The 16,897-nt window shown below is 42.2% G+C and overlaps 1 protein-coding gene across 1 annotated transcript in view; it reads right to left on the bottom strand.

The window, feature by feature from the left end:
* Positions 1 to 16,897, bottom strand: part of Rbks (ribokinase) — an 80,860-nt gene that overhangs the window by 37,644 nt on the left and 26,319 nt on the right. The window contains exons 3-5 of the mRNA XM_021202270.1: positions 12,336 to 12,399; positions 11,216 to 11,278; positions 5,729 to 5,893 (exon numbers count right to left, since the gene is read on the bottom strand). Coding sequence (XP_021057929.1) covers positions 5,729 to 5,893; positions 11,216 to 11,278; positions 12,336 to 12,399 — 292 coding nt within the window. The remainder of the gene's footprint in view (positions 1 to 5,728; positions 5,894 to 11,215; positions 11,279 to 12,335; positions 12,400 to 16,897) is intronic.

Below are 16,897 nucleotides of genomic sequence, written 5' to 3'. Positions count from 1 at the left end.
AGGAAGAGAGAACCACTGGGCCTAGCTTGGACTTCAGAAACCTCAAAACCCACTCTCAGTAAGACAGTCCTTCCAACAAGGCTATGTTTCCTAATCCGTTTGAATAATGCCATCCCTCATGACTAAGCATTCAAATCTATGAGTCTGTGGGGGTCATTTTCTTTGCTTTGGTCATGGTATCTTATCCCAGCAAAAGTAATTAATGCAAGCATATTGTGCTCTGTTTTCCTCAAGTATTAAATTGAATGCAGTTGCACATATAGTGTGATCTTCAAGCCTGTATTCCTAAGCACTTGGGCACAGGTCTGTACCAAGCTACCAGTAATGAAGATGCAGGATGAAGCCATTTTTTGAGAAGTTCCATTCCTCCAAAGATCCAGATCTAGCAAGTTCTTTTCTATACTCATCTTACAGAAGGTGATGGCATATGGCTCTGGAGTACATTGATGCTCATGCTGCTGACTGTGGTGGAAGGCTTAGGGAATTCCATGCATCCATCTGAGGACTTGCTTTAGAAAGCTGCACTGGTTGGTCTGACTAGATTGGTTGGTCCTCTTTTTCCTTGGTCTATGTGATCAATACTCTAAAGCTGTTGAAATGAATGAAGCCATCAATGCTTTATCAGAGAAATATCTCTATTCTTTATTAACCAAAAAGAAGGCAGTCTTGTGACAATCCTTCCTTCTAAAAGAAAACAAAGCGTGCCTATATGTGTATATGCTTGTGTAGAAGAGAAGAAGTCTGAGAGGTTTCTCACTAAACTCATAAATGATCTGTTATAAAGTCTGGTGGGACTAAGTCTGATGGTAGACCAGTGTGGTCTTCATGGGAAGACCCCATTCTTCGTACACGCACAATATCTTCTACCAATGAAGAAATGATACTTGCTTTAGTAGTGGAAGACTGTGAATATCAGTGGATGGAATAAGGAACTCTATAAGTTGATTATTATAAATATTGCATAAAATCAAGCAAATCCTCTTTGCCTGTATTTCACTGTGGGGGAGGGGCATTCTTTCCAACTGTCACTGGTTATGTAAGCGCAGCATCTGATGTGTGATTTACAGTCCCTAAACTTAGGGTAGAAGTGAAAAAATGCAATACGGAAATCCTTGGGTTCTGCTTTCTCAGGATGAGGAAACATGAGGAACCAGTGGATGCAGGTTAAAGAGAAGTACAAATGTGTAACACCCTAGATGGAAAAATGATGCCATCCTGGGACTAGGCAAAAGCAGAGATGTGGAGCTACAGAGAGGATGACAGGACATAACAGTAAGTCTCCCTCATTACAGAGGGAGATGCACTAAACTCCTGGTTATCTTAAGCATACACCAATGGCTGACACAGTAATGTTGATGAGGGACTGGTGGAGCCTAGGGGAAGCTGGTAGGCTGAAAAATAGGGTGGAAGAATGCCCTGAGAACTCGCTCAGAGGGACAGAGGGACAAGCAAAGGCACTGTGAGGACAGTGGGTACCCCAATCCTGGTTTGGCTGTCTCTTCACCATTGAAGGTTTTTTTTTTTTTTTTTTTTTTTTTTTTTTTTTTGATACTTGAGCTGTAAAACAGCTCAAAGTTTGGCCCATGTGTGCGACAATGTTATTGCAAAAGTCTACAAGGCCAGCCAAGAGGTTCAGCTTGCCAAATGGAAAAGGGCTAAAGTGGCATTAAAAGACACTTTGTATCATACCTGGGATTTAATCTTGGCGATCTGACAATCTCAATTATTTATAATTGTCCCTATAATGTTCCATTTGCTTTGAAATGGATATAAAGACCAGACCCAACACGAACTGTCTCACCACCAGCAGCCACAGCGTCAGCGTGCAGCAGGCCTACCTAACTGCACTGTGACCCAACTGGGACTGATTTTGTTGTTTCTTTGTTTTGACTGTCAAAACTGTCTCAAACTGCTTTCATTTGGGTAAAACCAAGGAGAGTTTTGAGACAGTGTGCTCAAGATAAAGCTTTTCCTCTGCATTTCAAAACCTGACAGATCATCAGTTTCATCAGTTCTAAATTTCACAGCATGCGGTCAAGCCTCATGCCCGCCTGATTCCCTGGGATCTGACTCATCCTATCTGCTTGTATGTTCCACTTGGCCACATGGTTGGACTGTTCAGGTATCAAAGTGCCTGTGTTCAGGGGACCCCCCCCCCTTTTTTTTTCTTTTTTTTTGAGACAGGGTTTCTCTGTATAGCCCTGGCTGACCTGGAACTCACTTTGTAGACCAGGCTGGCCTCGAACTCAGAAATTCGCCTGCCTCTGCCTCCTGAGTGCTGGGATTAAAGGCATGCGCCACCATGCCCAGCCAGGGACCCCTATTTTGTTTAACAGTGGCCCCACAGTAAGAGTAGTGAGGCTGGAATTCAGATACGCCAGCACTTTTACTTTTGGAGAAGTCTAAGTATTTTACCCAATGAAGTAAGAAAAAACTGTGTGCTGAGGTGACTAAGATCAAATATACACACAGAACTGGTAGGAAGGGGCTGGAGGGATGGCTCAGTAGTTAACAGCATTGTCTGTTCTTCCAAAGGTCCTGAGTTCAATTCCCAGCAACCACATGGTGACTCACAACCATCTGTAATGGGGTCTGATGCCCTCTTCTGATGTGTCTGAAGACAGCAACAGTGTACTCACATAAATAAAATTAAATAAATCATTAAAAAAAACTAGTAGGAAGGAAAATAAAATAGTGTTAGTTCTGACATTGTACCTTAAGGTGCAAAAGTTATGGCTCTATTATATGTAAGAACTTATCAAGAAGATGCAGAAGTTATGGCTCTTGGATGTATAAGAGCTCATCAAAGCAAAGGGCATTAAAGTAGTTCAGTGCGGTGGCAGGCACCTACAGAGGTTCTTGAATGCTTATTCTACAAACAAGATGGGACTACTGTGTTGGAAAGATCATGCAGAATTAATTTGGAAGCACACTGGATCAAAGCCAGGCACGGTGGTGAATACCTGTAACCGTGTGATTAAAAGACAGGCAGGAGGATCAGAAACTTAATGCCAACACAGAACCTTGTTTCAGAACAAAACATACAAACAAAAGTTAGAGTAAGCTGGGTGGCCAGTTGCTACAACATCCACCCATCTTCTTGATGCCATAAGACCCTCAATGTCTGGAGAGGAAGAGATGAGCAACAGGTGATGAAGGAAACATTTTTGAACCCCACCCAAATGACGGCTGCGGTTGGTCAGGCTGCCTGTGTGTCAGGCTGACACTAGCTGTCTCTGTTGAAGGCTAGGGTCTCACCTGTGTTGGCTGTACGGTCCCCTCCTCCACCAGCCGGGGGGCTGCGGGGAGCTAAAGGAGGCAGCAGTGCTCTCTGAGAAGCAGGGGTAGGAGACAACTGCCATGAGCATGCACTGTACATGGGCAGGAGACAGCAGAGGCACACAGTAGTCACTTTGCCTGCTTAGAACCAAAGCAAGGCACAATAGCTTTCTTGTTAGCCCTAGCTGGTCTTGAACTTTCTATATAGTTGAGGATGACCTGAACTTCAAAAATTATTTTCAAAAATGCACATTTATTCATTTATTGTGTCTCTGTGTGTTTCTATGCACATTCTTACAACGGAGCATGTATGGGGCTCAGAGGACAACTGTGGTTTATATCTAGTCCTTTCTGTGTCCTTACTGTGTAGGTCCTGGAGATGGAGCTCAGGTCACAGGTTGGGCCCCAAGTGTCTTTATCTTCTGAGTCAAGTCATCTCTCTGACCTGCCCTTGAGCTTCAGGTCGTCCTGCCAGCACCTGCCAGGCCCTGGGGTGATGGGGTACTGGCAGGGCTTGTGAGTGCTAGGTATACGCTATTCTACCAGCTCGGCTACCTCCAGCTCCAGGCTGCTTACCACGAGCACGGGCCTCATCTGTGACACTTTGAAAAAATGCAACCAAGCGAATTCTGGCTCTGAATCCTTTCTGACAGCTTTGAGTCCATTAAAAATACAGTAAATGTCAGTGAGAATTTGCCACAGTATATTGTTTTGCCAAAAGGAAAAATTTGTGAAATCAGTATAAACACTGTAAGATTCTCTACAAAATCATTTCAGAGATTTAGTTTCCTTAAAGAAGAACCAGATTTATTTATTGTGGGGGAGGGGTGTGTACACACACCATGGTATACAGGTGTAGGTCAGATGACAGCTTACAGGAGGTGACATTTCCTTCCATTATGTAGTTCCCAGGTACTAATCTCAGGTCCCAAGCTTGGTGCCAAGTGTCAACCTCCAGTAAGCCACCTTGCCAGCCCTCAATGGCTTATTTTCCACTTACTGCCATATAGAACATGAAATGTTTTAAGAGAAATCATGTGCATAAAGCACACATCTATACCCAGATGTACCATACACATATATTCTGTTCCTGTGGCCAAGACTCCCTGACAGTGCCTGGTAGTGTCCGTGTATACTGGGTATACTATACTGCTGTTACAATTTTCTTTATTTCACAGCTTCCTGGGATGTTTTAATAGGGAAAGTCAATGTAATTCTCTATATTGTTTTTTATCATATATCACATAACTATTGCCACAACACCAAACAGAGGCCATTGTTGTAACAGTAGCTACCTTTTGTCTTGGGCAAATGGTGATAAAGTATTATCCTATTATTTTTGAGACAGGGTTTGGCTTGGGCTGGCTTTCAACTCCCTGTGTAGCCCAGCTGATCTCAAACTCATGGTCTTTCTGCTTCTGCCTCTCGGAGCTGGGATACCAGGTGTGCACCACCACACTAAACAATTCCAATTTTAATTCATAGGAAAATGGGTAGGAAGGAAGAAAACTGGGACTTAGTTGCAAGTATGACATCATATCTTATGTCATTCTATCCACAGAAAAAGTCTACAGGACCCACTTCTATCTGAATTTTACATATAGGTTCAGAAAAATTAACTAATTTTCCTAATACCCCAAACCTAACAAGGAGTAAAAATGGGATACTTTATCTCCTAGGCAGTGGAGGTAAAAAAGAAAGAAACTACCTGGATTAAAAAGACACGCTCACACATTATTTGCTGTGAGGTGAGAGGGAGGAGAAACCCAGGCTAGCTGACCCTGACCCTGAAGGGCCTCATCATACAGTGCTGCCTACTTGGGTTGGTTTGAACATTTTCAAAATCCAAGGTAAAGCAAAAGACACTGGTAACCCACACCCGTTATATACAAATAGGCTCATGTGTATTGAAAAGATGACACAAGTTTAGAAAAAAGAGAAAGAAGGAATCTTTGCTTTTGGTTTTTTAAGACAGGGTTTCTCTGTGTAGCCCTGGCTGTCCTGGAACTCTCTATATAGAGCAGGTTGGCCTTGAACTTACTGAGGTCTCATTGCTTCTGTCTCCCAAGTGTTGGGATTAAAGGTATGCACCACCAGACCTGGCTAAGAATGAACCTTTGACTCGTAGACAGGAGACAGTGGGCAGTGGGAACACCCTGCTCTCTCTGCCACCTTGCTGCAGGCTTCAGAGCCCCTTATGCCTTAGGTCGGCTCTGCTAACTAGACTCCAGGTTTTCTATTAGGGATATTGGATATTGCTACTCATATTATTTTTATCCTATTTGTGAGTTTTTCTTAACATTATCAAGAACTACAAGCCGGTGAATTTCACAGATGGAGGAACGAATATTTTACTACAAAGTAATGCTTTACTCAACTTGAAAGGTTAATGTTAATTAAGACAGCAATAAAAGCTCTCCCAGAAAGAGTGACAAATCTGTAACATTACCTCCACTCCTGCGGGCTATTGTCAGAGCTTCCAGAGAAGCTGCTGGGCTTATTTCTAGCTGGCAGATCATCACTTTGGCTCGGTTAATGACACTGGCTGCCTCCTTCAAGTCTTCAGTATTCAAAAGCAGATTTGCTCCAGCCACTATGACGATGATATTCTGGCCTATGAAGAAATTCTACATATTTATACTAAACCAAGCAAAGCCAATCTAAGCAGTGATATGCTGCCCTGTAAACCATCCGCTGAAGGCATTATACAGAATGTGTTAGAAGAATTAATCTTAACATTTCCAGGACATTTCGGTTTAGTTATTGTGTTCCAAATGTGTTTTTTGGCAATGTTTTTTGTGAGATTCATAATATTCTGATTATTTTCATTTTTATAGGAGATAGAGTTTTGCTATGTTTTCTGGGTGAGCCGCTCCCGCCTCACCTTTCTGAGTAGGAGGGACTATGAGCACATACCACTCTACCTGACTTACTATTAACACTTAATACTTTACATGTGTTTATTTATTTTGTGAATGTGTGAATGTATGTGTATGCATGTGGGTGCATATATACCATGGGCATGCATGCGGAGGCTATAAGATTTAGTTCTTTCCTACCATGTGGGTTGCAGGAACAGAACTGATGTCTCCAGGGCTCAGTCTGCTGAGCTATTTCTCCAGCCCAATTATTATGAGCACTTTGAACAAAAATTTAAGCATAATTTCCTTATTAATATTTTTATATACAAAGAATAATAGGGAATGATGCATAACATACTTTTACAATTTCTTTTATGTGAAATGGCTAATACATGAATATGGTAAAGATTGTGAGTTCTAAGTAGTAGGTACCATATAGATGAATATAGGTAGGAATAACTCTGCAGAATGCTCAAGACAAAATGCTCTACTGTATATGAGCAGTTCATGTGCATGCCATGTTCTTCTCAAAGTGATCCTGCTACCCCTAACACATTTTAAACAAATATCTAAAAGACAGAAAATATATGAGATAGGTAATCTCTTATTTTATTTGGTCTATACTATATAGACCAAACAAAGAAATACAACTAAGGATTTGATAGACTCTCATGACCTGAGCCCACTCTCTGTAGCCCTTTTATATATCCACACAGGAGGTGGTGGTGATGCACCTGATCTGCAGATGAACTCCTTCTTCCTCTCTGTCTTTCTCCCCCTCCCTCTCTCCCTTCCCCCTCCCTCCCTCCCTTCCTCTTTCCCTCCCTCCCTCCCTCTGTATGTGTGAGTACATGGGGGAGGCAGAGGGAAAATGTAGATATTGTTCTTCATGCACCAGCTACCTTTATAAGAAAATCACTTTCTTTGAGTCAGGGTTTTTTAACTGGCCTGGAACTTGTCAAGCAGGCTAAGGTAGTTAGCCAGGAAGCCATGGGATCTCGTTTCTGTCACCTCAGAGTTGGGATTGCAAGCATATGCTCTCATGATCAGCTTTTCCCTCCCTCCCTTCCTTCCGTTTCTTCCTTCTTTCTCTTCCTCTTCTTTATTTTCTTCTTCTCCTTCTCCTCTTCCCTCTTCTATGTGGGTTCTGGGGATTGAACAGTTCTTCCAAAGAACTGTGGTGACACAGCTATCTTGTAGCTCCTGGAAAATGACCTCTTAGGAGGTGTGCTGTTCACTATTAGATTTACAATACTACATGAGGCACTGACTCTTGAACAACTGCTAGTCTGAACTGAGATGCACTGATATGCTCAGCCCAGGGAGTGGCACTATAAGGAGGTGTGGCTCGGTTGGAGTAGGTGTGTCACTGTGGGTGTGGGCTATAAGACCCTCATCCTAGTTGCCTGGAAGTGAGTCTACTCATAGCAGCCTTCAGATGAAGATGTAGAACTCTCAGCTCCTCCTGCACCATGCCTGCCTGGATGCTGCCATGCTCCTGCCTTAATGATTATGGACTGAACCTCTGAACCTGTAAGCCAGCTCCACCTAAATGTTCTTATAAGAATTGCTTTGGTCATAGTGTCTGTTCACAGCAGTAAATCTCTAACCCAGACAAAAGTCAATACATGCTGGACTTCAAATTTAGTACAAAGAACAGGATGTAACATATTTCACTATTTTTAAAAAGATCTATTTACTTTTATTTTATGTGCATTGGTGTTTTGCCTGCATGCATGTCTGTGTGAAGGTGTCAGATCCCTTGGAACAAGAGTTACAGATAGTTGTGAACTGTGGATGCTGGGAATTGAACCTGGGTTCTCTGGAAGAGCTGTTAGTACTTTTAACCAATGAGCCATATCTCCAATCCCCTATTTTACTATTTTAAACATTTATGTATTTATGTGTTGTATGAATGGGGTATGTGTGTGCTACAGCACACATGTGGGGTAAGAACAAATTCTCTCCTTCTATCATGTAGGGTTAGGGATCCAGTCATGTAGGCAGACGTGGCAGCTGGCATCTTGACCTGCTGGGCCATCTCTCTGACCTCACTAATTTTTAAGAAAATACACTGAAAAGTTTTAATTCTAAAATAAATTTAATTACATGTTGAAATGATAATATTTTATATATATATATGAATTATATTGTTAAAATTAGATTTACCTATTTCCCCTTTTCCTTTAAAACATGGTTCTTGGACAATTTAAAAACTGCACGTGGCTTTCATTTTGTTTCTATTGGACAGCACAGCTCTAAGGAATGAGTTGCAACAGGCACTTTTTACTGCTTCAGGCTGCTTGTGCGGATCTAGTATAGACATGACCTAAAGTTACCTCTCCACACAGAACAAATCCTAGCCTATCGTCTTACCGCATGTGTGATTGTTGGCCATGAAGAAAACTTAATAAAGTGTGGATGGTTCTGCACAAAGCCAACCTCAGACCTGGAAAAATGCAAGGAGCCCACGTGCTGAGACTGCATCCCTCCTCCTCCCCAGCAGTGAGCTCATTCTCGGTTGGAGTCAACTGGAGCATAGTGCAAGACACACTTGTGGATGGGCTTTGGTGGCTGAACAACAAGCCTAAGACCACGGCTGTCCGCAGACAAAGCAGCCATGGACATGCAGCTAGCTCAGTCATGCCTGAGTCTGACAAGCTGGAGTAACACGCGTCACTTTGTCGGCATTCTTGCCTTCATTTGAAGGAGCTTATTGTTCAATTCCTCTATATTTATTATTATTTTTAGATAGTCTCAGTCCGTAGCCTAGCCTGGCCTTGAGCTCCTTGCAATCCTCCTGTGTGAGTCTCTTGAGTGTTGGGATTATAGATTTGTGCTGCCATGTTCTACACAATCTATACTCCAGGATATTACCTTACTATAAGCCAGGTATGGCTTACCATAAGAGACATTTTGGTTCACAGGAAAGGAAGAAGGAAAAACAAGTCATTTCTAGAACATTACATGAGGTTTAAAGTCAGAAATGACCTGCCTTTGGCAGTCATCATTATTGATGATATAGCTTAATATAATAAATGCTGCATTATATTTTTATGTTGTCCATAGTGATATATTATTAATAATTATATATGATTAATACTTTCATTCTGACCACAGAATGAAAATGTAACCTACTGTCTTTGCTATTGCAATTTTCTTTTCTTTTCTTTTCTTTTCTTTTCTTTTCTTTTCTTTTCTTTTCTTTTCTTTTCTTTTCTTTTCTTTTCTTTTCTTTTCTTTTCTTTTCCAGAGCTTAGGACTGAACCCAGTGCCTTGCACTTGCTAGGCAAGCACTCTACCAATGAGCTAAATTCCCAACCCCGCTATTGCAATTTTAGATTGCTGAGGTTGAGTTTAAAATGCTCATGCAGAAGTGCACTGTAAGGGGCTTGAGATGAGGCTCAAGTTGGCACTGCATACACTGGGCATGATGAGGCATACCTGTGATCCTAGTCCCTGAACGATATAGGCAAGAGGATCAGAAATTCAAAGCCATCCTAGAGTCTATGAGACTTTAGTCTCAAAACAGACAAATAAACAACCAAGGAAACAAACCCCCAAAGAACATGCAGAAGGCTGAACAAGACCATCAGTGAGTTCAATGCCAGCCTAAGCTACAAATAACTCCCCTCATGAAAAAGCATACATGTAGTCAAGATACTAAGGGGAAAATTATTTAATATTATGTGTAAATACTGAAGGAAATGAAAAAAATTAACATGTTTCACATTGCATGCCTCTCTGGGTAACACAATGAAACCTCATGCCATCTGATTCTGTTTCACCTGGAATGTGAGTCTCGTCTTTATCCAACATATCATGTACACACTGAGGGCCTGTGTGGCCCTCCTGATGCTCAGATGCTCCGTTTAGATACTGCAGCCCTGTGTTCATGCCAATCTCTACATAGCAGCCTAATGCCAGAGCAGAATGCCTGCATTTCACCTCATTTGATCTCATTTATGGGCTGTGTCATCTCAGTCACCACAAGGAAGCTACATGAAAGCCACAGATCTCCTGATGTAGATTACACTGACATACTATTTCTGACACTATGTTGTCATGATTATTCTGTTTATTATTACTAATGTAAACTTCTTACAGTCTCTAATTTGTAAACTAAACTTTATTACAGGGCTATATATACAAGAAAAAAACATTATCTAGAGATATCAGTCTATTGGCAGTCTTAAATTGTATTCCTCTGTGCATACGGATGAACCACTGTATAAATCAAAGACATATTGTAACAGATTCTAACACAGCCCACAAAATGTATTAGGTTCTATCCTATATATCTAAAAGATGCCCAGTCTTTCTGAATATTGGCCTTAATTTAAAAATAAGAAACCCAATGTAGAGATTTTTACACTTAGAAGAGTTGGTAGATTATGACCCTTCAACTTGAAAGTAGTTACTGTTTTGTTTTGTTTCTCATTTTGAGACAGGGTCTTACTATGTAGCCCTGGCTGTCCTGAAACTCTCAATGTAGACCAGGCTGGCCTTGAACTCACAGAGATGTGATGCCATACTCAGTTGTAGTTACTGTTTTTAAAGGTAAATGTTTTGACTATGGTAAAGCCTCATGGTAGAACTATGTATACTGACTTTTGAGGTTTGATTGCTGCTTAAAGAGCAGACAAAATTGAACACTAATGATGTTTGAAGTAATTACTGGCTGCCATTTACTCAGTAAATAATCTATAAATACGATTCATCAAGTTTTGTTTTGCACCAGGTTATATTTACTTACTTAGAGGAAAGGTAATGGAAGTGGCAGGTGAGTACTTGACTGTTTTGAGAAACACACACACACACACACACACACACACACACACACACGCTGAGTCTCCCATGAAGGGAGAAGGGGACACTGTGATAGGACATTTGGAAGCATCTACCATGCTTCACATATATTAGACAGAGCAAGCAAATGATCAAGGAGGGGAGTATAATTTAGTTTGTTATTTGGAGGAGTGGGTATGGTGAGGCCAAAGGACTGGGGTGAAACAGCCCAGTTCTGGAAGACATGGTCTGCTCGAGGGGGTGGCTCTCATATGTGGCGCACATACCTTCACTATTGACAATTATGGAGGCTGTTCCTGTAGCTGCATCTCTGGTCTGATATGTAAACTCTACAAGAAAAAGAAAGCCACGATCGAGTCATCCAGCCTGGCATGGACTCTAACAATTTTTATGTGACACTAATTCTTGGAAAAACTTTTTAACCTTTAACCATCTGGAATGAGTTAAAAAAGTAAGTAATTAGTGCTAATTTATACCCATCACCTATACAGTGAGGAAATGGGCGTCTTTACATCAGTGGCACCTTTTCTTTGCATTAGTAACAACCCATCAAACTACCCACACATTTTACTCCTTAAAATTATTCATGGTTGTATACATATGCATTTTTTTAGAACAACATATTTCTTTTCTTCACAGTAAAAAATGACAGACTTGAGATAAAAAACAAAAGGTTAAACCTATAAAATGAACTTGTTTGATTTTCACCATTTTCATAAGCTTTGCATTTCATCCAGAACTGAGGTCTGGCATGGAAACAGATGTTGAGCAGCCAGGCAGCCTCTCTGACAGCAGCAGGAGCCTGGAGCTGGAGGCTCGGCTCTGGCTCTGGCTCTGGCTCTTGGGAAAGGCCCAGGACCTTTGCGTTCCTCTCCTGTGATTATGTTCTTAGCCTTGGCAGTTTCTAGGATGGCCTCAGCTGTATCATTCAGTGACTTTTCTTAAAACACCCTTTATGAATACAGCACCTGTGTTTTCCTTGTCACATGCCTCTTAGCCACTAAATGAAGATGTGTAAGCTCCAGTGATTCATTCCTGTCTGGAGGAATGTCCATGCAGAAATTAAACAAAAGAGTGCTTACGGCCTCTCTGGCTACCAGGGGAGGAACTACTAGTTATACTTAGCTTTCAACTTTCCTGATAACAGGATCACAGAAGAATGTTATAAACAGTAAGCCAGGCGTGATAGCACGTATCTGTAATCTTAGCACTCGGAAGGTTAAGGCAGGAAGACTGCCTTGAGTTTGAGACCAGTACAGGCCGCATAGTGACTACCAGGTCAGCCAAGGCTATATAGCGAGACCCTCTCTCAAAAAAGTAAAACCAAACAATATAAAATCCACAAGGAAAGTCATAAACATTAATTTAAAAAAGATGAAATGTTACCTGTAGAAATATGATTTTGTTTTAAGTTTTCTATGTAATCATTGCCAAAAGAATCGTTGCCAACCTGTATCAGAGAAGGGGTGAACATTAGACCTTGTATATTTAGTGAAATGTTACAATGTAGCTTTCAGAGTATTTAGCATTTTAAAAGGGCAAATATGCATGGTACTTCATAAGACTAAGTAATCTTTTTTTTTCTTTTTTAATTTTCGAGACAGGGTTTCTCTGTGTAGCACTGGCTGTCCTGGAACTCACTCGGTAGACCAGGCTGGCCTCGAACTCAGAAATCCGCCTGCCTCTGCCTCCCAAGTGCTGGGATTAAAGGCGTGCGCCACCACTGCTCGGCAAGACTAAGTAATCTTAATGTAAGATGCTAGACTATATTTCAGCCCAAAGGATGTAATGTAATGTAATCTTTAACCCTGTTTTACTTATATCCCTCCTAATGCATGAAGCATGTGTGTCTGTGCACCCCCTTCAGTCCTGGTGCCTGAGGGACCAGAAGAGGCTTCAGAGCTCTTGGAACAGAGGTTGCAAATGGTTGTCTGCCTTGTGGGTATTGGAAATTGACCTTGGGTCCTCTGAGAGAGCATCCAGTGTTCTTCCTGTTGAGCCATCTCTCCAGCCCAGTGTCAGTCTCTTGAAGGCAGAGCTGCACATGAGTTGTACACCCTGCACAGGCAAAGCTGTCTTGCTTTAAATTGGTCTTTTCTAATTCTTCACCTTCAAATTATGTGTGCATTCACCATTCATTCATGTTTTTGGACTTTAAAAAGGTTAGGTCTCAAGCTAACATGGATGTGAAAAGCCCACAGGCCTAAGTCCTACACAAAGGACTGGAGACGACTAGCAAGAACGGGAAAATAGTCTTCCACAGGCCTAAGTCCTACACAAAGGACTGGAGGCGACCAGCAAGAACGGGAAAATAGTCCTCCAGGGAAGAGCAGGTTAATTAACCAATTATCCAAAACCAAATGGTCAGGCTGGAAAACATATACACACAAGAACAGTATACACACTGGGCAGCTTGTAATTATGAATTTAGGAATATATATATATATATATATACACACACACACACACATACATATACACATACAAACACATACACACATATACATATATGTAGTACAAACAATGAAAAAAGAGGTCATGAAAGAGGGGTTTATAGGAAGGTTCATAGGGAAGAAAGGGAATGTAATTATATTATAATCTCAACAAATTAATGAATAGTTAAACTAAGCTTGAGATCCGTGCATGGTGGAGTGTGCAGAGCACTCAGCAGGTGGAAGCAGGAGGAAGACAAAGTCAAGGACTGCCCAGGGTCTATGGAGCTCCTGTTTCCTCTTCCCCTCCAGCCTTAGAAGCACACACTTCTTAATCCTTTTTGTTTCTGCACTCAAACTGAAGTTCCTAGAAATTGTTAAGAAGTCACAGTAGAACCTTTGAAAAGGGTTTTGACTACTTCCTGCCACCGGGCACAGCGAGTACTACAGATGAGATCTTCACAGAGGATAATGGGCCTAATAAAGACTATTACACAGGAATATCGGGAGGTTTCTGTTTCCCAGTCACACTCTGGCCATCAAATTGACAAGAGAAATTTAAATGTAAGCATCTTGGCCAGGAGGCAACTGGTGCATATGGGAGTCAGGGAACTTGGAGTCTTCTTTCAGTTCTGCCATTATCAAGCTAATTAAAATTCTTTGCATTTTGCCTCAAATTTTCCATCTGAGCCAGGCTGGAGGGTGGAAGTGGTTTGAGTTCTCTCTGGCAGACAGGAACCAATGGTTCCCAACGCTGGCTGCATGTTAACACCTCCTAGGAGCATTAAGCATCCCAATGCTCTGGTCACACATGACCAGCCGGCCACACACACTCCCAGCTAAAGCACAATCGGCCAGCACACAGGTGGCACTGCCCGGGGAGCAGAGTCCAGTGTGTGGTCCACGTGGAAGACTGCTGGGTTTCAGAAGGAAAGGGCTAGGAGAGGATTAGAAAGCTGTGTGTGTCTAAGAGATGGGAATGAGAGCTGACAGTGAGATCGCAGTCCTGGGCATGCTCTGTAGGTAGATCAGCTAAGAGGAGAGGGGAAGCATGGTCTGCAAAGTCTATCAGGGCCACCAGGCTGGACCCGATACTGGGATAAGACACAGTAGAGCAACAGAGATGTGTCTGCTGAACCCTGCTCAGAAAGGCTGCAGGGTTGTTCTCTCTTGGGGTGGGTGTGGTTGTGGTTGTGGTTTTGTTTTGTTTTGCTTCTATCTTTCTAAAATTCACATTTGGCCAAAATAATTAGATTTCATTTTTGGAGCTGGGAGTAGAGTCATTTTTAACTTGACCTCATCACTTGACTGAGGTGGGACGCATATGACGTGTGTGTATGTATGTTCGTATTTATCTCCTTGCCTTCACTTCTGAGAACGTAGGAGTCCATTCTTCTCTCTCCACCTACTCACATTGTACCTGTTTTTCAAGCACCAACGTACATCTACCTTCCCTCTTTTGGCTCTCATCAATCCTCTCATTTCCAGAACTCCTACACAGCATTCCTGATTGCTACCCTAATCTAGTGCCATCTTACACTGTTTGCAATTCCATATTTGTCCATCGAGGCTTCCCAAAGCGTGGAGAGGCTGGCCTGGGATCTATTGGCCCTTCCCTTCCCACAGCCCTGCACATGGAAGGTGTTTAGTATCACATCGTCTTAGGTACTCTACAGTCTATTTTCTTGAGCCTACCTTATTCCTGAAGGGATATGACCCTGAGCACGGGAGTTAGGTTGTAGCTGTAGGCAAGGCTTTGCTTATAACAGTTCTCTTGTTTTGCCAACATTATTCTTGAATTGCACATACTCTGAGGCAGTTCTATCTGTGTGAGCCTGTTTCAGCTGAAAGGGATGGGTCAAGGGCAGCTCCAACATGGATTTATGCCAGGGCAGTTCACAGGACCTAATGATCTTGCATAGGAGGGTCTTCTGGTTATGAAGGAACTCTGACACTGCTGCTCATCTGACACTGCTGTTGAAGCTCTCTTACACGGAGCGCTCCTGTCCTTACTGCTCTCTTACATGAAGCCCTCTGCCCTTGTTGCTTCTGACATTGCTGTTGAAGCCTGGAACTTCCCAAGGCTAGCTAATCAGATCATATTTGCCACACTGCCATCTCTAGTCTCCTGCTATTTTTGAGACAGGGTCTCAGCACGCAGGTTAGGGCAGCTTCACACTTTTCCTGGCTCTGTGATAGCCTCCAGAGTGCTGGGGTTACAGGCATTCACCAGGGTTTGATGTTTAGAAAGAATTTATGCCTCATAAACATTTGACTTCAATGGAATCCAAGTGGAGAAAGCATTTGCACGTGTCAGGAGAAGTCTATGAACATTTGACTTCAATGGAATCCAAGTGGAGAAAGCATTTGCACGCGTCAGGAGAAGTCTATGAGAGAGGCCTTGGCAGGCTGTTTGCCTTGAGATGAGGACTTTCATTCTCAAAAACACCATCTCTAGTTACACACACCACACACACACACACACACACACACACACACACGGCTCAGCTGAGTACCAAATCCATGATTCTTAACTTTGTAGAGTGCTCCATTATCCATTTGTCATGAAATAAACATTAACAGAACCCTGCTTCCTGCTTTTGTCACAAGTACCTTACCAAACAACTCCTTCATGGGTCTGCCTGTCAGAGCCTGATAGCTAGTGTGTCACAGTGGAACATAAGCTAGCATTGCGTAGAGAATGACAGGGGATTCTCTACCAGTTTCTCTTTTGCTCCATCTGTTCATTTTTATCTTGATTAATGTAATGATTTGGGTTTTGATTTGGAACTTGTCATCTTAAAAAAAAAAAAACTGCTAAAAACCAAGTGTGGCTAATTTGTCTGACGAGAATCTACTGCAAGCTGTGTGTGCTGGTGCAGGAGGATTAAGGGCTTTCTCCACCACACAGCAAGGTAAAGGCCAGCATAGGCTACAAGGGGCTATGAAACTCCATATCACACAACCAAAAAGAAACACAACATAGGACAACACAACACAATACTACACAATGGAAGCTATAATGATGATGGATAACTTTTGTTATAAAAGTCTATTATAGCCGGGTGTGGTGGCGCACGCCTTTAATCCCAGCACTTGGGAGGCGAGGCAGGTGGATTTCTGAATTCAAGGCCAGCCTGATCTACAAAGTGAGTTCCAGGACAGCCAGGGCTATACAGAGAAACCCTGTCTCGAAAAAAAAAAAAAAAAGTCTATTATATTTCTCTTTAAGAACTCTTAAGAGGCACATACCTATAGTCCCAGCAGTCAGGAGATCAAGGCAGAAGTATTTATATGACTTGAAAGCTAATAGGGGCTACAAAGAGAAACCCTTTATTAATCAACTAAGAGGTTTCCAGCTAGAAGTGAAGTAGAGGCAGAGGGCACTCTTTGCATTTGTGAGACTGTGTTCCTTCCCCAACACCAAAATAAGAAATTAAAAAAAGGAGACTGGCGCAGGCCTTTAATCCCAGCACTCAGGAGGCAGAGGCACGCGGATTTCTGAGTTCGAGGCCA

This window comes from Mus pahari, chromosome 7 (genome assembly GCF_900095145.1).
Source record: "Mus pahari chromosome 7, PAHARI_EIJ_v1.1, whole genome shotgun sequence".
In the NCBI taxonomy this organism is placed as follows: domain Eukaryota; kingdom Metazoa; phylum Chordata; class Mammalia; order Rodentia; family Muridae; genus Mus; species Mus pahari.
This window is presented reverse-complemented; position numbering and strand designations above follow the sequence as displayed.